The sequence below is a fragment of the Parasteatoda tepidariorum genome, chromosome X2 (assembly GCF_043381705.1).
Source record: "Parasteatoda tepidariorum isolate YZ-2023 chromosome X2, CAS_Ptep_4.0, whole genome shotgun sequence".
Lineage (NCBI taxonomy): Eukaryota > Metazoa > Arthropoda > Arachnida > Araneae > Theridiidae > Parasteatoda > Parasteatoda tepidariorum.
The window spans coordinates 58,821,726-58,847,895 of NC_092215.1; the positions used below are offsets into that span (position 1 = coordinate 58,821,726).

The 26,170-nt window shown below is 27.8% G+C and overlaps 1 protein-coding gene across 5 annotated transcripts in view; it reads right to left on the reverse strand.

Moving 5' to 3' along the window:
- Positions 1–13,421: 13,421 nt before the first annotated feature.
- Positions 13,422–26,170, reverse strand: part of LOC107446506 (uncharacterized) — a 38,673-nt gene continuing 25,924 nt past the window's right edge. For 4 of the 5 annotated variants that reach the window (XM_016061177.3, XM_016061178.3, XM_016061180.3 and 1 more), the window contains 2 exons: positions 17,465–17,497; positions 13,422–14,920 (listed from right to left, as the gene is read on the reverse strand). In XM_016061177.3, coding sequence (XP_015916663.1) covers positions 14,877–14,920; positions 17,465–17,497 — 77 coding nt within the window. In that variant the 3' untranslated portion in view covers positions 13,422–14,876. The remainder of the gene's footprint in view (positions 14,921–17,464; positions 17,498–26,170) is intronic. The other variant, XM_016061181.3, reaches the window with a different exon arrangement.

Below are 26,170 nucleotides of genomic sequence, written 5' to 3' on the forward strand. Positions count from 1 at the left end.
GTGTTTAGAGCCATTTTTTTAAATACAGAAACATTACTTAAAGACTCACATTTAGTACCTTAATATTTTAAAGACAAAACAAAAAATATCAATGCTATTTAGTTAAACAAAATCAAAAATCTTTTTTTTTTTTTTTTTAAATGTCACTAAGAAACTTCTTCCACTTAGCTTTTCATTCCTCTTAGAAAGAATTTTGGAGTAAATCCTTTCTGCAACAGCTCATTTTGGGCCAGTTAAGGCTTGGTCATGGAGGTTTATAATTAATTATTGACAATTGGCCAACTAGTCAAATTTTCATTTTGAGACACAGTAAAGTTAACTGTTAATCGAGATTAAAGCAAAAATGTAAATATTTTCCTCATAAAAGTCAATCCTTCGCTCTGCAAATAAACCAGTTTTAAGTTCAGAGGTTTTCCCCTTTTCATAATTACACAAAGCAAAGCTCGTTACATAATAGAACTGGTTGAATTTCTTTCCTTGCTTCGGAGAACATGTTAGTAATGAGGCAAATAAGCATTCAAATTGAAACAGTTAAGAGCTCTGTCCCATTGGCGTTGTGTATTGCTTAGAGACATTGCATTTTTATAGCTCTGGTTTGCCTAAAAATATTCAGTACAAAAGCACTTTTTTACAATTTACGTACAGAATAGTTGAATAAAAAATGTCACAGCATCACAAAAATTGATGTGCAGCACTAAATTTCTGCACTTGACAGCTAAAAATTGTACGCTAACAATAAAAAAAAGCTATTTTTTATGGGGTTTGCGCTAAATGCAATTAATCAGAATTATAAATGTGAATAAATAGCAAAAACTACACCATATGAATATTAACAAATTTTGACAGAGGCTGTTTCTAGATTCTGAGAAAATAATTATTATCATTACTTTAAATATCATAGCTTTCATTATAACTGGCTAAATCCTCAAATTTTCCAACGATGAATCATGAATTGTGTAATTTATAAAAGGCAAGCGGCCTTTGATGTTCAGAATTTTTTTGTGTGATATAGATTATAATATAGATTTTAACTAGTAAAAAATAGCAACAGTTACGATAAAACAGGATTTCTTTTCAATTTTGATTCATACCCGATTTATTTTTCAGTATTTGTTTAATGATTTCGATCTATATTTCATAGATTTGAACAATAGCTTTTTTATGGTTAAGTCTCATTACAATTTTGAAAGGATTATCAAGCAAAGAATTTTACTGAATACTTTCTAGATGTGACAGCAGTTTTAATATAGCTAGTGGAACAAGTATTACAATCCTAATTAGCTTTTCATTCCTCTGGAGTGAAGCCTTTCTGCAACAAAGCCAGTACTTTGCTCTCCACATAAACTAAAACCAGTTCAAAGGTTTTCCCTTTCTCATAAATACACAAAGCAAGGCTCGTTACACATTAGAACTGGTTTAATTTCTTTCCTTGCTTTTGAGACCACGAGGCATTATTGGGCAAATAAATATTCAAAATGAAATCGTTAAGAGCTCTGTCCCATTCGCGTTGTGTTGAACTTATTTCTTTTCAATTTTGATTCACACTAGATTTCTTTTTCAGTATTTGTATAATGTCTTTGATATTTCATAGATTTGAACAATAGCTTTTTTGTTGTTTTAGTCCTTTCCTTTTTTAGCGATTGTTGAAATGATGAATGCTCAATTCATTATAACTATCTAATCTATGCATACTAGTTATGATTAGTTTCAAAAAATTTCCCCACACATTGAAGAACATTTTAATTACAGTGTACTCTCAATATCTCAAAGTTGAAGGGATGCTAAAAAAATTTCGAGATAGTGAGATATCAAGATTGTTCCGAACTAAATACGTTGTTAAAAGTAAAAAAAAACATTCTAAAATATTACTCCAAAAAGCAGAGTCATAAACATAAGAATAACTACTATTAAATATGTATGTAATGATAGTTGACTATAAGTCTAAATACAACAATGATAGTTTTATTTTTAAAAGTAAGACAAAAATAATTATGCATTACAAATAAAATAATTGGATTACAATGAACTCACGCTGTGATTTTTGTGAAAAAAAATAATTTTCCATTTTGAAAAAAAATTTGACATTGCAGGGTTTTGAGAAGAAACCCTTCAACATAGAAATTCAAATTAACATTAGGTGGATATGTAATGGCAAGGGGAATTCTTTTTTTGACATATTGCGAGTATACTGTAAAACATATTTAAAGGAATTGAATTAAAAAAATCTAAGATGCAAACCACAAAATTTTTTTAAAAACAATTGTGAGAAAACACAGAATGAGTGTTTTTAATTTGATTTACTAAAATTATTCACACAAATAATAGACAGTTAAAAAATTCCTGCTAAGAGTTAATCAAATTTGACTTAAAGCAACAATAAAATCCAAAACTGAAATATAAACTATAGTAGCAAATTTAATTTGAATGTTCTGATTTCTCAATCTTTTCATTTTTGAAATGAAGTATTAGAGTACATAAACTAAGCAGAAAAAAAGCAAAAAAAAAATTAGTATAGGACATTTAAACTTAAAGTAATTTTAGTTATAATAAAATTTAATGTTATCAAACATTAAAAAAAAATTTGTTAGCATAGAAAACACAAGCATAAGTAGACCTGCAGTATGTGAGTAGATGATGGATCAAAAATCAATAATGAATATAGCAGCTGTACATTTACTATAAGCTAAAAATTCAAAAGAAAGAACCATTTGATATTTAATCACAATTTTCATTACATCAACATTTTGACAATTACAAATAACAAGATTAGAAGAAGAAGCATTAGATTAGTAACACGTTGTTAGGAAATTGAAGTACAAACTTAATTTCCATTAAATGTAATTTGTAACAGTTATGCATAATTTTGAAGAAATTTAATATACCAATTCATTTTACTCATTTTTTGTGTAATGTTTAATAAAATAATAAAGATTGATATATAATTAACATTAGTAATTAATGAAATGAAAGCACCAAAAATAATTTATTTAAATATGATTAACATAATTATTTTCCGCATTTTTCAATAAAAAAATGCAGGTCAAATTAACTAAATTATTTACGATATAGTTAGAACAAACATAACTTCACCAACATTGAATCAATATATAAATTTTTTGATTTTTCATAACTATATTTCCGATAAATTCAAATGATAAAAAGTAGTATAAATTTAAAATCGTACAGGAAAGTGATTTTAATGAAAACACATTGATTTCCATGTAGGTATAAGACTTTTTGGTGTATTGTGCTTTCATACAAAATCTTGTATGTAGGGGAAATTAGGAGTAAACAATAAAAAGATTCTTAAATGAGAACAGAATTTTTAATTCTTCAGCTTATATAAACTTTATGAGAAAATAGGTGAACACCTTTAATTTTCTAGGAAGTTTTATTATTGATATTTGTATTTAAATGTAATTCATTAGATTTTTCAGTATTTTATAAATTCAAAAATGAGCCATAAATCATTTTAAGAAAGTAAATTTAACTTCATAAATAAAGTGTAATGGTTGCCATGTATTGAGTGTTATCTTCAGTTTTCCCCCCTAAAGTTAAATGGACAGCAAAATTGAATGGTAAACAACACAAGACAATTGTAAACAGTACAATTACAATAATAATATAGGTTTTCTAGGCATAGGTTAAAAATAAATCGGAAGTAGTAACCCAGAAGTCTTATTATGAATTTTAATTAGTGCCACCTGTGCTTAGCTTTATAGGTTCCCCATTCATAGAACCAATCTGAAAAGGAACAGTTCAATGTAAAAATGTCCTCTACAAAAAATAGTATGGCTTATCAATATGCCCAAAACTTAAAATATAGAAATTTATAAATTAAAGGAACAGATTTAGTTATAAACAAAATGATTTAAACAGAGTATATTAATAACAGGCACAAAAATAAGTAAATTATATTAATTTAAGCAAATTCAATGCCAAAATCTCTGGCAATGATATTGTATTTTTAAGCATGCTATATGAGAATTATACAAGACAAACAGATAATTGACAAAATTTGCAGATATAAATATTGCATGGAATGTCTGAAATAAATTACCAAAAACAGTTCAATGCAATACCAGGAATACTAAAGGTAACAAGATACCTTTAAAACTATACTTCAAATTGTCCTAACAGCCAAAAGCCTCAATTATCAATTATAAAATGTAATTCAAAACATAAAACAAAATAACTTTGCCTATAACTTTTAATTTTTTTCTATAGTTTCATACAGCTTAACATAGTTTTCAACCATTTAGGCTTAACTTTAGACAACTAACCAACTCTTATATACTCAATTATGCCTTTTTGGCCAATATGTTTTAATTCAATGGTACATGGAATCACATTTTAAAATTTGATAATAGTTGATATATTTATTCTCAAAATTTAAAACTAATTCAAAATTTAAAAGATCATAAAGTAATTTCTAGGAATTTTAAATATTGTTGAATTTAAATATTCTTACATTTAAAATTAAATACTTTAAGATAATTTATATTTTATTACAGAAAACTAGTTTGAAACACAAGTTGAAAATTTAATATCATAAATGAAAGTATCTCTGGAATAGAGAAAATAGATTTTGATTTTAAACCAAATCTTGACAGTAAAAACCAAATTATCTGGAATTTGATTAATCAGAAAGACTTTAGAAATCTATTTTTTTTTTTTTTACGAAAGATTATATGGAACATTGAAAATTCTGCAAAGTACTAATCAACCACACCAAAACAAATAAATGCCCCCTTCCTAAAATAAGTATTTTGCATGGAAAAAATAACCCCGCCCTCATCTCGAAATTAAGACCGTACAATTTCAAGCATACTGCAGCTGCATTAAAATCAGGTTGCACGGAAAAGATACACTTGACTTGCCTCTGAGAAGAGGAGAAAGAATGGCAGAAAAATGAACAGTTGAATTGCTAATAACATAAAAAATAGAGAAATTACTGGGATAGTCTGTTACAGTGTTCTCCTATTTAAAGATTTTTTTGAATTAAATTAATTACCATACAATCACTATCTTGCATGAAAAATAAATAGAAATAAAATAACAAATAAATAATAATTAATGTCAATATTTTTATAGAAAGGTTTTGTTATTGGTTACATGACATTTATGTAATAAAAGAATATTTAGTAAAATAAAATGTCAAGAATAAAATATATAAAAAAAGTAAGCAGAGGATACGATGAACTTTCTCCTTTTTTTTAGCAGTACAGATATTCAGATAAGAATAGCATTAAAACACTATCTTCAAATTGGAAAGGAAAATCAATCGTATTTAATAGAAAGGAAAAAAAAAACATTAAACGAAGAATGGAAGTGGAAAGATATTTTTAATAAAAACATTTTCAGTATGTTATTTATGCATAAAATTTTTATGAACTATTATACAGTCTACCCTCTTTAGTATGACCTCCCATTTGTGCAACCCTTTCTATTTTATTTAGCAAAAATGGTTGTTGGTAAACAGTTCAACGCTAGATGCTTAGAACGGAAATTAATTTTTTTTTAAAGGAAGACGATAGAAGAATAATATCAAAATTAAGAATTGCTAAATTATTCAAGATTTCAAAATAGACTTTGTTTTCAATTGTGATGTTATTCTAAAAACAAAAGAATAAAGTGTTCCAATTACATTGACAGGAATAATTGACATTATTCCTGTGAAGAATTATTTCAAAATCTAAAAAAAGTAGTGAATGACTAGGTAAAATTTTTTTGCAATATTAAATAATGCTTCTAGTTTATCGACATAAAAAATGCGCATTTCTTAGTTTCATAATTCTATTTAAAGTGTGGCATGTTTTTGTCAAAATAAGTCCAGTACATATAAAACATAAGTAAATATTTGCACTAATTTTATGTACTCACAATATAGCAACCTCACATTATAATGTCCATTTTTGTTTGGAGCACAAAGGTCATTATACCCAGCATTGACTGTAGTTTTTTTTCATGTTATCTTCATTGTTATATTTTCCAATAAGCTGATATACCTTTTTTTTATTTTATTGAAATTTTATTATGATGCAACATTTTTTCTAGTAATATGATACATGGAGAATTTCAGTGTTAAATTTAAAAAAAAAAGGTACAATTTTTATATATATTCCTCTTTTGTAATTTTTTCCCAATCTTACAATTTTAAAATCTACATTAAAAATAACACATATAATATTCGATAAGCACTAATTTTATTGTTTCATTTCTTCCCCAAAACAAGGCAGTGTCATAAATTGAGAATTTCTGTGCTTAAGTATCCAGAACTTGACTATTTCTAAGCATTCCAGATAGTCAAGTTTTCACTGTATTTGAACTAAGCAGATTTGGCTGTTCTATCAGACATGCACACAATTTATAATGACTTCATTCATTATCATACAGAAACGACACAATTTCAGAATCATAATAGAAAATAACAACCTCAACAGCTTACAAGTAGCGCATGCATTTTATTTCTTTAGTCAAAGGATAAAGAATTTAGACAGAAATTATATGGTTTTCATTAAATAATAATAGAGCAAAATGGTCTACTTAATCTACAACATGATTTATCAAGTAATGAACTTTTTACTTGGCATCTATTTACACATATATTACATATTTATATAGGTAAAACAAAATTTTACTATACTATTGCAGCAGTTAAAAAATACTAATTTAATTCATATTTAAATTACATAAAAAAGGTTGTTTTTTAATTACAATTTTCTAACAGAAGTTTTAATGAGCAGTATTAGTTTTGGGCAAGTAAAAAAGTATTAAGGCCCCTTGAAGATTTCCAGCAATGAGAAAGACAAAATAAACTTGTTTTAAACGAACTAAATGTTTCAGAAAATACCGTTGAAAGAGCACCCATTTGAGCAAATAGTCATTGTTATAAGGTTAAAATTTATGAAGTTGTATCCTCAACCATTTTATTATAAATTTTTAGCATTCTTCGCTCTCAAAATAAAAGAATTTAAGATTTAATTAACTAATTGGAATCTTTTGATGGGGTTAACAAAATATGCACAATCGTTCCTATCATATTACATTGAGATGCTGCAATTAAAAAATTGAAATGTTAAAATCTGTATGACATCGAGTTCATTAAATTATTAAGAAAAAAAACTTTTTTTCATTATTTCATTATACCGAAAGAAAAATTTCAAATATTGCAGGAAAATGAAAGAAAATAAGGTTATGAAAGCGATTCCGCATTCATTTATATAAGAAAGGAAAACTTTACAGAAGATATTCGACCTAGTTTGTGAGGATAAACATTGGAGAATAAAGACAAATAAAGAGAATTATGGTAAATATAAAGAGCAAAACTTAGAAACAATTATAAGAACAGAAAGAATCCAATGATTTGTATATAACCTGAAAATAGACTCTGGAAAAAAGTGTTAAAAGATTATTAGACAGAAAATCAGGAGGGTTAAAATCTAGAATAAGACCTAAAACTAGATAGAAGGAACAAATGAAAGAGGACTTGAAATAACCAACTATACGAAAAAGGCAACCAACAGAAACAATGGTCCAGAATCCGGAAAGAAGGCTAGGGCATTGCATGGTCTGTCATTCCAGTATGATGAAAAATAAGGTAATAAGTTTACTCCACTTCTCTCTATATAAAAATACAGTAATAATTCCTAAATCTTGAGGGACAAGAAAAATAAACTTTTGCAGAATGAAAGTAGTAGCAATAAAATACATCTTCCAATAAAAAATCTATTACAAAATAGCTATAGTGTATTTTTACAGAAAATAAAAAAATGGCAAAACATATTACGAAATGGTAACAAGCGTACAGCTAAAGAAGGGATATAGTGGTCATAATTACCCATAAAGTTATTAAATTTTGTAATAAATAATTTTTGATAAATAAAAATTGTGAACATAAGTGTTTAAATTTATACATGCTTTTAAACTGTAGAAACCTTTTATTTATTTATTGTTACTCTTGAACTAATAAAATATTCACAGAAAAGAAGTTATATGTCTACAAATGATTAGGTGATGCTTCTGATGTCAACGCAGTTTTCAAAATAATGGAAAAAAAAACAATATATATATATACATATATATATATATACAGTGGAAAGTCGCGCATCCGGAATCGGCGGGACTTTCCGAAGTCCGGATAATCGATTTTTCCGTATAATAGACCCCCAAGGTAAACAGAGATTAAAATGATCTGAATCTAAGAAGCAGAAATTAAATAACATTATTTTTCGGGCAATAATGTTTTAGTATTAGAATGATATCTAATCAATCAAAAACAAAATATTTAAAAAAAAATAATTATTGCTATTATAAAAATAAATATAGGAAACTAAAAAAATTTACAGTTATGAAAATATTAATTGCTCTCTCCGCCATTTTGAACTAGAACGTTTCAAGCAAGAAGGGGAAATTCCCGTCATTCATTCATTAAGGTGGGTAGGTGAAGAAGCAAAATTCATTTCCTTCTTACTTGTCATTCAAGTTGAAGGGGGGGAAGTGACAAGTTCTTATTTTCTCTCCTGTCATTGGCTATCAATCAAGCATAAAGGCGTGGCATGCTGATTGGGTTCTCTTTATTTTTTCTTGTGTGACTAAAGGGGATTCCCCCTCCACTTTAACGTTTGCTGTGTTTACCCTTTTTCACAGTACTTCTTTCCCTAACACTTTATCAAAAAGGTTCCAGGAAATGCCTCTTTTACTAGCCAGCTGCACAGGAAAGAAGGGGGGAGGGGACTCAATTGTGCTCTTTTGAAAACAAATCTCCCCCCCCCTTTCCTGCATTCCAGAGGAGGAGCGTTACTAACGGTACGGTCTTGGTAGATCTTCTGTTCTCTTTTCTGTTGATTTATGGGTTTAATGCATAGGTCACTAGAAGCTAAGAAAGGAAAAAACATGTCAAAATACTTTTTTTTTTTAAGAGAGTGGGGAAGATGAAGAAATGTTTGTTTATTTTGATTGTTAAAAAGTGTCCCGGAATTTGACCCTTCCGGAAAAGGGACGTCCGGATATGGGACGTTACACTGCATTTAAATTAGTCATTCATAAAAAATTTGGTGCATGAAAACTGGCTTTCTAGATAGGCAGAGAAAATTATTTTGTGGTGCAGTTCCCGAAAAGTTGATATCGTAAAATCAATATATAAGGGTTACTTGGTAATTTTTTTTTTCAAAAAGAGGCATTTGGATAATTTTTCTTAAAAAATGCCACTTATAAAAATTTTAGCTGAAATTGGAATATTTCTTATACATAAAACAGCAGAGACTTTTTTGTTTTGTTTGGAACATAAAATAATTAAAAAAAAAAAAAATCCTGCATCATGTTCTACTTTTACCAGTGTTCAAACACGTAGTATTAATTATTTTTCTATATCATTATTATTATAAAAGATAAACTTATTAATATTTGTATGACAAAAATCCAGTAATTTGCAAAGCTAGTATTTTTTAAATTTAGTTCTACAGTCAGCTTTCCCACCTGTTACTAATTTCTGTAATGAAGTATCTTTACTAAAAGTGATTTGATGTGTTGCCTTAGTTCAGTTTTCTAACCTAGTTTTTTAAGTTTAGGAAAAGCTTTTCATTTGCTTGTTTTTAAAGCACAGTGTGTTTATTATGTTTTCACCAAGGTGTCTTAATTAATACGAGAATGACTAGAGTGGTGATTTTGACCACAAATCAACTTTGAGAGGCACTAAGTCCAAAAATAATTATATTAGCTTATTTGATTTTCGTGACTTTTTATAACCTTTTGAGATTTTCAAAAGCATTAAAGTAAAATTTTATTAGAATACATAATGAGCGCATAAAAAGATGATTTACCTAGAGTTACCCACTATTTGCAGTCAAAATTAGAGCTTCAGAAAATGACTATGAAATTTGGATCAAATTTCGGGCTGGCTGTGACACTTAAGACCAAATATTTTTTGAGCAGTTTGATATATCTAGGAAAAATGTCAGAATTAGATTGGTTAACATGCTGTTACATTCCTTCATAGGAAAGAAACGTCCCAACAAAAATATTAATGCATCCTAAGAACTTGTTTACTCTTTTTTGGGCAAAAGGAATTTGAATAGTTGTTACAATAAGGCTAAGTTATAGAGAAAACCCACCAATTAGTGAATTTTCAACTACCTTGCACTTTTTATTTTAAATATTTTAGTACAGGATAAAAAACAATTATTATACATCAATGTAAACTGAAAATTTTTTTTTCTGCATTTTGAGAACTATACGTAACTATGGGAAGTTTTGACAAATTTTATAATCCTAAAAATCTCCCTGAAAAAGTACATTTCTTTCAATGCGTAAGTTTTTTATAACTTGAATGTGTTTCATTAAATAAACTGATTCTAAACAATACAAATGATTTATATAATGACCAATTTTAGTTTTGTCAACTTTAATTTTGCCAATTTTCCAGAATTTTTTTGAAAGCATGTAACTTTTTACAAGTTTCTTGAAAATTCTTTATTTTCAGATTTGTCAATGAAGTGAGATTGCTACATAGAAACTACCCATTTGTCCCCTTGACTTTTTCCTATTTCATTATTTGTATTGAGATTTTTATTCAGTTATTCTTATTGATCTGCTGAATTTTATCTACGTTGTGTGATGTCAGTGGGGAAAAAATATCAACTGAAGAAAAAGTGAAATTGCTAAAGGAATAAAAAGAGGGGCACTTGGATATCCAAAAGCTTTTGTGATGAGTCAATAGTAAAATCAACTGCGAAAAACATAGAAAAAGGGAAGCTATCTAATTATTTTTCTTAATTTAACACACCTCTTGCAATGAAAGATATTGAGTATACTACGAGATATCCAGGGGTGATTGTGAGCCCAAGTCAAAATTCCGGAAAATTTCTTGAGTTAAAAAAAAAAAAAAACAGTTTAAATTGAAAAAAATTTAAACAAGTTATTTTTCCCCTTTTTCTCAATATTTCTTAGTTTACTTAAAATATATTAAAAATTTTACACATACCTATACCATTTACACATACCTATACCTGGAGAAGGAATTAAAATTTACAAATATGTCTTTCTTTCTTCAGTTTAACAACTATTTACTGATAAAAAATTTATATTAATCATGAATATAAGCTTATAAAGTATCTCTCTGGCTCACCCTTACAAACAAATAAAATAAACTGTGTTTTTAAGTTTCACCTTTGAAAATTTGATTTCCGGAAACTTCTGTGATCAATGATTTTTCGAAACGTCTAGGCCAGGGATGGCGAACCAATGGCACGCGTGCCATTTATGGCACGCCACATAATATTTTGGGCACGCCACCGATCACGAAGTTCACTCTGAAGCAATTTATCAATTAAATTAAAATTCACAGAAATAAACATAAAAAAATAAACAATTATTGACAAAAAAATTACAATTAATGCCAAAAAACAATTAGTTACCAAAAAAACAAGCTAACAATAAATAACTAGCAAAAAAAAAATTAACAGACCTGCTTAAAATAACATCTTACAACCTAATATAAGTTATTTGTCATCTAATCTGCAGCAACAGAAGTCACACTGATGTTACTTTAAGTTGAATTACGCGCAACTGAGACATTGCGAAATGTATTCTTTTTCATAGCAAATAAAGAGTTTTGAGTTGATAGTATTTAGTGTTATTATTTTCCCAATAATCACGAAGTCAAAATTGTTTGACGGCACGTCTATGACCTAATTAAACAATTTTTTAGAAAAAATGGCACGTTGGTGCATAAAGGTTCGCCACCCCTGGTCTAGACCTTCGATTTCCGGAAACTTCCAGATCACTGTTAACGAAAAATCCGGAAATCCGGATTTTTTCCGGAGCACAATCAGCCCTGGATATCGAAAGTATACTGGAACAGCAAGAAAGATATAACCTAGGTAAAGAAATGATTGAATGGTCAAGTTACAACAGCGCCATAGCGAAGAGAACCATTTACAGGATCCCTTTTAATGGCTCAAGCAAAGCTTTATATTGAACAGATGGTCATCCAAGACAAATGTAGTTTCAGAACTCATTGTTTGGGGGGAAAAAAAAGACATGAAATACATCAGTCAGCCATTTGGGGTAATTGAGCTGAAATTGATACTAAAGCAGCCGAGAATTTTATCTAAGATTTTGATATAAACAATGAAGACTTTTCATCAGAGCAAGTATATAATATCAAGTTTTAGAGTTATGTGCAAAGATAGACATTAGCTGCTACAACAGAAAAAAAAAACTCAACAAGTATATGTATTGATGATAATGGTGTGTGCAAATACTGACATAACCTACAAACATGTGTTGTTATTGGAAAAAGTGTTCAAACACACGTCCTAAAGTGTTTCCTGATATGCATCGAGCAAATTGGAAGACACGGATGATACAAAACTTGATGGAAGAAGGGTTGGAGAGTTTTATGCAGTTCTATCAGCTTGAGAAATAGAAAAGAAAGCTATTGGTAACTCTAGATAATTACAAGGCACATAGTGTCCCTCATAACAGAAAGGGTAAAACTGCTCCTGTTCTGTTCATGCCGCTAAATTGTACTTATAGCCACCAATGGATGGCAGTATTTAAGGATTCCTACAGTGGAAGTTCAAAAAAAGAATTCTTGAAGAATCTGTGAAAATTATTTGTATGAAAATTGGTGCTACACAGCATGGCTAAATATTAGGCATTCAAATACACACCCTAAAAGGTGTTAAAGTGTTTCTTGACATGCACCGAGCAAACTGGAAGACAGGGAGATGAAAAATTTGACGGAAGAATGAGTGGAGAGTAAGTTAAATATGGATAGCTGTGTTTTCCTTAAGTGGAAGTACAAAACAGAATTCTTGAAGTTGGTGTTGACAAATTTTACAAGAATTTGTGAAAAATTATTCGTATAAAAATTGGTTCTACACAGTATGCCTAAATTATGGGAAAACCGTTAAGATTGCTTGGTATAAAATTCAACAATCTTTGGTATAATATAAAGTCCAAAAAATTCATCACAGAAAGGAAATTATCTTACCAAAAAAAGAGAATAAAACAAAAAACTTTGGGAAACACTCCCATAGCATATATTGAACAACCAATGGCCCTGAAGCTTCTTAAATATATAAAATATTAAATATGAAATATAAAAATATTGCATTATTTTTTCGTTAGGTGCTAATGTGAACTTGATTGGAACCATGCTTAATAACTAATTTATGTTTTCAGAGTATCAGATTGTAAGCATTATTTACAGATTATTTCATCTGCCGTGAAATGCCATTCTGTAAAAATTTGTATAAATAACAGGAGAAAAATTTTGAAAATCTGAAAAAAAAAAAATTTCTTTAGGAAATCTTAAATGAAATCTAACTTGGTGTTACTGTCTTAATAATTTTAACAACATATTTTAAAGCCTAAATAATAGCAAAAATTTACTTTCAGGTTAATTTTTTTCCGACTTTTCTTTTTAATACACAGTTTTCTGTGATGCCCTTAAAAAAAATTTATATATATATATTGATATAAATTGTTTCTACAATCCCAATTCCAAATTTGTTTGGACTTTTTCTTACATAAAAATTTTCATAATGTGTGTGTCAGCAAAGGAATATATAATGCATACGCAAGGTAATCATATTATGTTTAAATGGAAGCAAAATAATACTTCTCGATAACACTACTCTCGATGATTCTGCATTATATTTTTTAGATTCACAACTTAGATAAGTTTTTCATCTCTGATTTATCACTTATGAACCTTTTTTTTAAAAAATCTTAACTAGTAAAAAGAGGACATAATTATTGCTTTAGAAGGAAGTTTATAGCCCATTTAACTCATACATTTTCTGACTCTGCTTTTGTTTAAAAAATAATAATGGGTACAATAGGTAATAAAAGTATCTGACTTAATTGCTCAAAACTAAGTTCTCTTTCACACAGTGAAATTTTTTTTAAAAAGACTAATTTAATGTCAAACTTTGTTAGCTAATTTCTCATCACTAAACAGCATAGTAAAATAGTTTTACTGATTAAATCAGCTAAACAGATTCTTTTGACTACTATTTTCCTAAAGGAAAGGATAAAAAAGTATAAGAGCTGGAAATCAAGAAATGTATATTTTCAACATATAAAATAAATTCAGAGGTGCCAACTTTTCAAACTAACTATCCGTAATCAGAAATACTTTAATAGCTTAATACCTATGTATATACTAACTACATTCAAATTAGCACAATTTCAAAGTGTTTTTAAATTTTATTCTATATAGGTACATACCTAATATCAATAATATTATGCATGAATTTACCATTAAATAGAAAAGTAACATTAAAGTATTACTTTTTTCAAATATTTGCTGCATACAAACTTCTACAAACAACAAAACAATTATTACAACAAAATTTCATAGCTATTAGGAGGAAAAAAACTTATTTTTAAACAGATAATTACTAAAATACCATTATTTTTAAAGCTCAACTGTATGACTGCAATCTTGACGACAAAATCCTAAATACGGATAGACTGTAATAGTTGACACCACCATAAATATGAACAAATTGTTATAGGTGTAATTCAAAATCGATAGGAGGCAGTGAGTTTTATAAAACACATCCAATTTATATAAATATGGCACAAAAAATATAAACAAATATTAAAAAAAAAAAAATACTGAAAGATATTGTACTGCAGTAAAAGCATTGAACATAAATAAAACCTTATGAAAGGCTTTGGAAATAAAATATTAAAAAAAAAACAAAAAAAAGAAAAACAACAAGTACGAAAAACATTTAAAATATCTTTGAGGAGGGAACAGAATGCCACTATTAACAGATATCACTAGTGTAATTTTACTTAAGTTTTCAAAAAAAAAAAAAAAAANTTAAAAAAAAAAAAAAAAAAACATCCTTATCTTCTTAGCGTTCTTGATATATCTTTATCTCTCTATTTTCTGAACCTTCTGAAAAGAAAAAATATTTAAAGATGAGAACAAAAAGGAAAATCTAAATTTTGTTAAAAGCAATGCACTGCACAAACGTTAGTGTTAGTATTTAGTTAAAGTAGTGAGACAAAGTCAGTTTTCCAAATTATCATTCACATTTAAATTTCAAAGTTAGTAAATAGTTGACAAGGTAAAAAGTGTTGTATAATGATTTTCACTCTAATATTAAGTTTTAATTACTTCTCAAACCACATGTTTACTATCTTTTCCCTATTTATGTTTATTTTTATATAACTACATGTACTGTCTTCACTATTTACTGTTAATTCTCATTATTTACTGTGTTCACTGCAGGAGTAATTGCTACACAAAGTGAAAAATTCCTGAAAACTGTATGTGCAATAACTCAATATCAAAGTAAAAATTTCCCAAAAACATGGGGTAAAGAGAGAGCAGCACGTGTAGAAAACACCATGCAATATGAGCTGGGCTCTTCAAACCCCACACTGCTTAAAAATAGTATCTTGCGTCCAATATTTTAGTAAAATGCAACCTTCTTTAAATTTTAAACTTGAAAAACTAAATATTTCAGAGAAAAGATGTTACAAAACATGTTCGTATTTTATTTCTGTCTATATATATTATGCAATTGTCAAATTAAAACTATAAACATATTTTTTTTCCAATTAATTCCTTTTTAGAAGTTTAAAACAATATTTGTCTCCATGTAATTTCATCAAGGCAAAAAGCTATTACGCTACTATCTCATAACAGAGAGGCTCTTAATAATTGGACCTATTACAAAAAAAAATTGAATTTTCTAGTGTAAAAAGCATAAGCAATTGATGATACAGCAACAAACACCAATTGATGTCGTAAAATGACCATAAAATGATCTTTTTAAAAAGAGAATCACATATTTTTTTTAACAATTGAAACATTTTTACTTCGTCGTCACCATGCTTTATATCCTTCTCTCTTACATTTTTGTCATTGTGATGTACCATCGGCGTCATCTGGTGGTTTCTTGTAATTTGCATATTTTTCTTGAAGATGTGTGTATTAATTCTACAGGTGAAAGTTTTACTTCAGAGTTCAGTTTTTGTATGATTCTGAATTATCCTTAACTTATAGACATGAGTGTGGTAAAGAATATAGAAAGGAGAAGTGTAGCTCTTCAGATACGTAACTAATGCAGTAAACTGCTTGGTATGGTAGCTATGTCAGAAAAACAACTCTTATAGGGCGAGCAACATACTCAGATATAACAGAGCATCATAGATACTAATATCCAGAGCATACATAAAAGATGCAAAGTGACAGTCAGGAAGTATGTCACCCGTGAACTGGCTGTTGGACAACTCTACATGTATGGTTGTGTACGCTGTTTTTCGCCAACTGCCACTTTATTCTTTCCATCTCTAACTATATGGGCAGATTTAATAAACATGGATGATATAAATGTATTCTCAAATAAACATCCTTATTAATAGTACAATACTATTAGAAAATAGTGCAAAGATGCAGAAGAAACCAATAAATAAAAAGATAAAGTTTTTCAACTCTTCTCCATCAGTGGTTGGGAGGAGAGGAGGGTGAAAAACAAATTTCAAAACTTTTGCTGTGCCCCCAAAAGCTTGCTTTTTCCTTTATACATAGGAACTGCACCAAGCCTGGGGGAACCAGTTTACATTAAGCCAACTGATGTAAGCGTTTTCCATACTATGTATATTCTTTGGCAACAAACCGAAAAACTATTACTATAAACTGACATAAACCTTAAAAAAAAATCTGCATTCCTAGCAGTATCTATCATTAAAGTGTTTTTGTCCTTTATAGTCATAAAAAACTCTCCAATTTTTCTTTATATTTATTCTTCTAACTACAGCGTGGATGTGTTCACTATCAGTTCAAATAATAGAATAAAAGCCTGGCTAGCCAAAATCTATAAAATAATTTCCCAAAGAATTTAATTTTGAATCTTGAAAATACATGACTGATCAGAGCAATTGAAAATTAACTGTAAGGAACCTATCAATCGCACAGAGACAAATAAATGTCCCCTCCTTAAATTTCACTCAAATCTAAACAAGCATTTAGTAGGAAAAGAGCACTCTCTCCATTCTTCATTGCTAAACCAGTACGGCTAAGTTCAAGCATACAGCTGCCTCAAGATCAGGTTGCACAGAAACAATAAATTTAAAAATAAAATGAATAATATGAGGCAGAGGATAAAGTTGAAATTTTTTTATTTATTGAGGCATGACACTTAATCTCTTCCCTGGAATATAAAGTAATATTAAAAATTGAAATTTTTGACGCTCACCTCAAGTATAAGGATTTTACAGATTTCGACACATTCAAGCTTTTACTGTAATTTCTAATACTATACTCATAACAAGATGATGATATAACTAGTTTCAGACTTTTTATGGTTATGAAATGTGGGTAGTTCTTACTCCCCTGTGTCTAAAATATCATTAATTTTATTCAAGAGCCCTTATTCATTAGATCATAGCTCCTAAAAAGTGAAACTGAATATTAAGCATATTGGTTACAAACCTGCATCTGGGTTCCATTCACATTCTTTCCACACTAAAAAGGGAAAAAAAAAAATTAATTTCAAAAAATAGATTCAAAATTAACAGATTTTTAAAAATTATTATACTTGGCAGTGTTGTAGAAGCTAGAAAATGTAATATTTTACTTAGAAACTGTGGTTGAAAAGATTTATTATAAAGAAGAGTAAATTTTAAATACTTGTTTAATAGTTAAAGAACTTCATGTTTATTAATATTCATAAATTTTTTTTCAATTATTTTTTAATACTGCCGCATATTCATCACATCCAATGATAGGTTTTCAAAGCTCTTTAATTTTAACAATTGCCACAGAATAACTTTTTGATTATGAGAGAGAAAGATTTTAGTATTCCCAAATGATACTTTGAAGAAACACTTAGTTTAACAAAATTTATTTGTTATAACATATATATGACAAGCAAAGCGGATACACATCCTTTGCTTTACTTAAAAGAGTATGTTTCATAGCAACTCAGATGTCAGTTTGGTAGAGTTAAGTACAGTAATTTCTAGTAGAAAGGCCGCCTTATTGTATATGCAGAGCTGATTTTCATTGTAAAGGCTGCTCCACAGCGCCTTCAGTTCTAGTAGCCATTAAGAAAAATAAAGGATTTTTTAAGCATAAAAACCCCAAATTTTGACAGAGGCACACTCATTTGATTTCTTTTCCAAGGCCCGTCGTTTATTGAGTATTTTTTTTTAGAAAGATAGGCTTCATTTCTGAAATTTTTCAGCTAAAGAGCAAACAACACACTTTTTAAACTATGCTCGGAATGACCTCTGCTTCTAGACTAAATTCTGCTGCTTACAAAGTTGATGTCTAATACTCTGTCTAACTGTCTAATTCTCTGTAAATAGACTAAAATAATGTAAGATTTTCAACAATAAAAATGATAAGTTATTTGTTCAATACATGGTAAGATGTCTTCACAACATAATCTTATAAGTTTGAAGTAGTATTTAAAATAAATATCGTTGATTAATTTTCAAACCTTTGAAATCTCATTCACTTACATGTAATTGTGACCACCTACAAATACAAAAAATCTTATTTTTTCTGAAATACCTATATCTTTCTTGTTCAACTTTTATTTTTTAAAATTGACATTTGTAGTGCTGTTTCTATATACAAAGTAAATATTTTGGTCTGTAAATGGGTTTTTTATTTGGCAAAAAAGTTAGAAAAATCCTTATTTATATCACTCCCTCATACACAGTGATTCAAAATGTTTCAATAGATGACGTTATTATTTGGGTAGAAAAAGTGCAAAAGTTCTGATAAAACTGCAGAACAAATTTCAATTGATTAGGAGAAGTTTTTCAGTGTTTAAAGAGAAACTGAATAAGTAAATTTGGTAAGTGTTAAATTGATGCCCTTATTCTACACTTTAATTTATAAATCTAATTTATTTTCTAAATATGTATTAATAAGTGTTCTAATATTCTCTTATGGGGTTGTTTAAGAATATATATTGTAATTTTATTTATAGCAATAAACTTACCTATCTTTTTTCATTTACTTTTATAAAATTAGATTAGGAAAAAAAATATTTTACTTATTCCAGTTTGTATGTGCACTTTTAAGAACAAAATTTTCCGCAACAATCATTTGTTAAGAAATACTTTTTTTAGGTATTAAGATTTCAAAAAACAGAAAAACAATAATTGATTTCAATGATGTACACATTAGAATAAAAATGTTATTATCAAGGCCAATGACAATATTGTTATCAAGACTACTGATAATATATTAAATAGTAAAAGAATACAAAATATTTAATTCTAAATTGACAAAACATTCTTTGAAAGAAACGCGCTTAAAAGCAGCAGAATTTTCTAAAGAAAGAATAAATATAGCAATAAAGAAAATGAAGGAAAAAAAAATAAGAATATGATCACCGAAGCCGACGTCTTCAGCGGGTACCGGCCTCGGAAGCCATAAAACAAAACCTTTTCTATTGAGAGAGAGGCAAAATTAAATGCCAAAAGTAACTCTCTCAGCACCCCGAAGGTTTTGTATAAGTCCAGGAAAAAATACAAGAAATACATAAAACCAATTCAGAAAGAAATTAAAACAAAAACTTGAGAAAATAAAAACTCACATTAAACCGGTCAAACAGCGATTTCACAAGCAAACTAAATGCAAAGGAAACATTAAAAACAAAAGAAAACAATGTCCTCTATTAAAATGCGCAGATTGAAAAAGAGAGAAATAAAAGAGAAGATTATGTAACAAATTAATTTAATGCTGCTCAGTTAAGACTTGAATTGCGCCCTGTTAAAAGAAATAAAAAACTAGTATTCTTTAATCATTTTCTGAATCAAAAAATTAACATTACAAAAGTTAAAAGGAAAATCATTATTACTTAAATTATTCGCAGCCTCCTGAAAACTTTCAACGTTATTGCAAATATTTTTAATCCTAACCAATTGTGAAAAAACTAAATTTTTAAAAATTTTATTACACAGATTAGTATTAAAGTTGCAGAAAAAAATAACTTTAAATTTAAAAGCTTTCCCTTTATCAGAAACACCAATTTTGATTATTTTATCAACAATATCAATTTTAAAATCTAAATATTCAACATTTAAGCAATTCTCATTAGTTTTTTTCAAAACCAAATCTTTAGGATAAATACTACAAATAAAATTAAAATTATCACAATGAAACAAAATCAAATCATCACTATATCTAAAAGCTTTAAATTCATTATACTCAAGAAATTTAGCTTCAAAAAAATATTAGCAAAAGCACCAGAAAAGGAATTACCTTGTGGAATTACTTTTTACTAATTTCAGAATTGTAACAATTAGTACCACACGCAATAAACCTAAATTTAACTGGACTTTTATGAAATTTAACAATAGGAAATAAATTTGGAAATGTAATCCTATTTAACCTAAATTTTAATATTTTACTAAATGCAATAATTCTTTTTTCAATAAATTTCTTATTTTCTTTTAATTTTAACCCTTTGCTTGCGGCTGGTACAGCATATGTACCGGTAGAAAAAACTCCTCTTATTGCGGTGCTGGATCAGCATTTGTACCAGTGGTTCTCTTCTCCCTTTTCTCCTAGACTGCCATCCCACCTGTCATTTCTTCAAGAACCCCAATTTTAGCCTATTGTTAAAAAAGAGATTTAACGCTGCTTGCTTTGGATTTAAATTGGCTGAAAGATTTTTCTCTTTTATTATTAGTTGGCGAGTTTTAACGAATGAGAATGTCTTTCTTTTTCGTTGTAGTACTAACTCCATTTCATTCGAGATCTTTTTAGCGACGATATTTAGCGAATTCTAATTTTTTTTTCGATTAATTTATTTGTTTGTTACGCTTTCATTTTTTTTGTTGATCTTTTGATAATGTTTTAATTAAATTTTTAGAATTTTTTTTTAATTTGTTGCTTCCGTTTGGTATTGAATTATTCTTTTTTCATTGAAAGAATTTTTCACAATTCAAAATGCCATGTAAAGTGAGACCACTCACTCAAGAAGAAATCGATGAATGATTTCGATGTTGAAACCAGATCACCGAAGTCAAGCTGGCTACGGTCTGTGTGCGGGTGGGTGACCACTTGGATCAGTCTGCGTAGGGACTGAGGGTGTGCGGTATGGGTGCTCGTTAAACTGTTCAAAGTGCTCGACTTCGCGTGCAGGTCGTCGGGCTACCGAAGCGGGGTTGCCATCCCCTCTGCAAAGGATCAAAATTGTGATGGCATGTCTTCTGATCATCCTCAGGGGTATTTCCCAGACCGTCGCCAATAGCCCATTGTGCAGCTCTAGTGCGATGTAAATGAACTACAACATCGATGTTGAAACCTAAGCGGATTCTGAATCTGATTGTAAGGAGGAAGAAGAAAAGAATGAAGTGCAAGAAATTGATAGTGATGATGAATTTTTAATATCTTTAAATACTCAGCTGATATCAAATGTGTCACTTCAAAGTTTCAAAAATAAAGTTTATTAAAAAGGTACCGCTTTCAGATTACAAATTCAGATGATCATATACAATCGAAACCAGCCTGAAAATTCTACGCATCAATTAGAAAAAAAGATGTACAAATTATGCATTTAGATAAGCAGAATTTTTCAGAAGTTCTATAAATATTTACTCTCTCTTTATATTTATACTCAGTTTTTTAATTTTATAAAAACAGTTGTTTAAAAATCATGGAAAAAGTTGAAATTTGTTTTAGGGGAAATTTCACATTACATAATTTACCCTTCTGTGTCTGGTATCGTAAAATAAATAAATAAATCACCGAATGAAAATATCGAATACCAACGGATAAGACATTGCTCGAGAAATAAAATGATTAAATTTTAACTAAATAATTTAAAGTAAAATCGTTAATTATTACGTATGTCATCGGTAAAATATTTGGTGTTGTGAGCTAAAAATTACTTTATAGTATTGAAAAATTCCATAGTTTGATATTTCAAAATATTTCTTAATATTTAATACGTTTGTTTTAAAAATTTAGTAATATTATTAAAAAGCTATAAATATCATAATTTTAACTTCATTTTTCTAAAAATTTTAAGGTCTGAAATAATTTATGCTGCCCCCTTCTAAAATAGTTATCTTCTAAGATTTTAAATTATGTTAATATTAAAAAAGCAAAATATTATATTTATATTACTAAAACAGAATATTGTTCTTTTTTTTACTACGAGTAATAAGCAGTTTCATAGCGTTGAAGGGAAAATCTAATTCAATGTTCCAAACTCTAAATCTAATGTGCACAAAAAGATGAAAACATACGTAAATTTCTTCACTGGTAATTATATTGAACCGAACTTTTGAAATGTTGAAAAAATTTTTTTTTCTTAAAAAATAGCATTTATATTATTAATTTATTCCAAAGAAAAAGTAGAAAAATGCTGTTGAAAGCTGAACATTTTTTAAAAATATTTGTGAAAAGAGGAGCGAGTATCTATCGAATGGTTTAGAATGCTTGACCATGGTCAGGAAGTTTATTTACAATGAAAAAATTTCTACTTTTCAAACATTCAAACATGAAAAATTACTGAACTATTTTAGAAAGGCATCGTTCCCGCCTCTTGCTTCAAGTTTTCAGAAACAAATTCTTCTTTCAAGTTCCGACAAAATCTTTCCATTGAGAGCTTTAGAGTTTGTCATAATGTAACTTATTAGGCACAGAATAAATTGTTAGTCCTTCTCTAAAGATAACGAATACCGAAATATTCTCGCCTCTTCCACAGCAGGCGAAGTGCCATTTCCTGCTTTTTGTTGTGTTATCGGTCAGAATATGTTTTCGGTGGTCCACTTACTTATTATACATTTTGGTTTCTGTCATTTTTGAAAATCTTAACAATAGTTATTCCAAACACCTGAAGAAAGACCACACCGTGACCAAAGGAAATGTATGTTTTACAATCATTATGTCAAAATAGAACTTGTATAGATGTGTCTGATAACAATTGATGACTTAAAAATTTTCATATACATATGGCAATCGTGAAATACTTCAACTCAGCAGATACTTTTTTTTGTACAAAAACTTTCCTGTTTCGAACAAAAATTTAAATAAATAAGAAATTAAGAAGAATATTCTTTTTTGAATTATAAAAAAATAAGGAAAGTATTAAGGTAACCCATCAGTTTAAAATTTCGCTTATAACTAATATTATTACTTATTATTATTTTATTAAATTAACTAACATTTCAAAACAAAATTTTAAAATGAAATGGGATTTTTTTTTCTTTTAAAATGTGGTTCAAATAAAAGCTAAATAGAAAGGTGGCAAAATTATTTTATTGTGTAAGATATCTGTTCTAAAAAAGATAAACAATGGTCATTTTTCTTCTTTGAACATATTTAAAACACATTCTTTAATATATTAGGAGTTTTTAACATTATTTTTTTTAATAATTCTAATAACGTTTATATAAAATATTCTCGTGAAATCTTAATGAATTTCTATTGAATATACTCATGTAACTTGTATGTAGTTAAAAAAGAAATGAAGGCAAAAGGTACTCGGAAAGTTTTTAATTTAAAGAATGTTTATATTTCAATTTTGTGTAAATGAAATAGATGAGAGTCTACATTTGCTATATTTTTTACAGATAAAATAATCTTCAAAAATTTGCTTTTTAAAATTATTTATTATAATTAATGTGTTTATGATTTTAAGATGCGAATAAAACTTCAAAAAAATGCTCTATTAGAAAAAAATAAGTTTCCTTTGTAGCAGTTTATTTGATACAATAAAATGCGTGTTTTATTTTAAAATAATTTCTAAATGAATGCTTGCTTTGCATAAGAGAAAATATCATTTTATTATGTAAAATTAAATATAAATTATATTTTAACTTTTTTCATAATGTGACTAAAAAATGCCAAAGTATGCATAACTATGCCGAAATATCGGCCGATAACGATGCACACTACAACCCTGCCTCCAAGAAACGTGTCATACAAATTACGACAAAACGTTTCCTATTCATAACCGGTTCTAAATAGTTACCTCCCACTGACTAAGTGAGGGAAGAATTTCTGCAAAAATGCGCCGTAACCAGAGGAAAATTTTTTCACCTTACTAGCCACAACTAAAAGGTTAAATAAGTATTATTTGCGTTATATTCTCCAATAATTAATTTTTTAAGAAAATATTTAGACATAATACAAAAATTATTTGATGCTTTATCAACAACAGTAACAATAAATGTATTCTTTTTTGAAAAATTATTTTGATTAATATTCTGGTTAATATTTTAAAACGTCAAAGGGGTTTTGTTATATGTCTAGGTTTTATATGTTTAATTAAGTATTTTCTTTTTAGGTTAAATTTATTTCAATGCAAAGTACTATATATGAATATTTCATGGCACATGGCTCGTCGTGCGCCCAAACAAGGAGCACTGAAGTGAATCTTGACTTAGGGATTGCTTCAGACAAAAAGTTACTAAGTCAAATTTTATGCTTAAATAAATTAAAAAATATAAAAAAAATGTAAAAAGTTTAAAAAATTAAAAAAAAAAAAAATTAAAACTTGTCCTTTAGCTGATAATTCACAGATTGACAACCATTCCAATGTATTTTTTTGTAAATGTTTTAATATTATTTATTTAATTCAGTGCAATTGCTGTGTTATGTTGGTCAAACAGGTCTTGAATTTCATAAGCGTATTAATTCCCACAGATCTGCTATAAAAAATTTTAATAATAGTAATTGTTTTACTGATTTTGAAATTTTGCATTTTCAATTTCATGGAAAATTTAGATAATAGACTTGATTTAGAAAACATTTACATTTGTAGTCTTAAAACTCTTTTTCCATATTGATTAAATAGTAAATTTAATGGGGAAGGTAATGTTAATACTAAAGATTATTATTATTGTATTTATGATAAATTTAAAGTTTTTAATTTTCCTAGTGTTCTTGATTCAAAGTATAGGAATAAAAGAGGTAGTGGAAAAGGTAATGGTAAAGTGATTGATTTTGATGATTTTTCGAAAATTTGTAACTTACCTGTTAATTTGAATAATATTTTTAATATTAGAAAATATATTATTGGTTTTAAAAATTAAGTTCTTAAAAATTTCCTTATTAATTTTGGTTCTAAAATTAAATTTAATACTGAACTTATTAAATTTATTGTTTTGAATTTGATTAAATCAAAACTTGGTGTTAGTAAAACTGATTTGCTCTTTAATAAGGTTTCTAATGCAAAAGGGTTTTTTGTACGATTAATTTTCATGATAAAAAATTTAAAATTGCTAAGTTGCCACAGGTTATACATGGTCTTTCTGTTTTTTTCCCCCCTTTAAAGCAAATTAAGGTTTCAGCTGCTTATAAATATTCTTCGACACTTAGAAAAAAGGTATGTAATTATAATTTTTTAAGTCAAAATTTAAATTGTATTTCTAAATTTGATTGTTATTGTAATGAAATGGATTTTTCTCAATATATTGATAATGATTATGGACATATTATTACGGGAAATTTGGAGATTGTTGGTGATCAAGATTTAATTAGGTAATATTTCAAGTAAAGGTTCAAAATTTAGGACAAGATTTAAAATGAAAAATTTATTTTATCCATTAAAAAGGATCTTGACTTTTTTGTAGCAAAAATTTCCAGAAAATATCATTGGCCCGATGAGGGTTTTTCAGAGTGGAAAGCTAAAATTATTGAAAAAGTTAAATTTAATTTATTTAATACCAGTTCTAGTTCATATCCTAGTGGTACTATTATTAATTATGATTTGTCTAGAAATGTTAAAATTCTTAAAGATAAATTTATTGTTACTGTTGTTGATAAAGCATCAAATAGTTTTTGTATTATCTGTAAATATTTTTTTAAAAAATTTATTATTGGAGAATATAACGCAAATAATACTTATTTAAAATTAAAAGATAAGAAATTTATTGAAAAAAGAATTACAAAAAATTAAAATTTAGGTTAAATGGGATTACATTTCCATATTTATTTTCTATTGTTAAATTTCATGAAAGTCCGGTTAAATTTAGGTTTATTGCGTGTGGTACTAATTGTTACAATTCTGATATTAGTAAAAAGTTTTTTAATTTTCTAAAAAATATTTTACTTAAAATTAAAAAAGAGAAAAATATTGTTATAGATGGTAATGTTGAAGTTTTGGATTACATTAATAATAATGATATTTCTAGCATTAATACTTTTGATTTTGAAAATTTG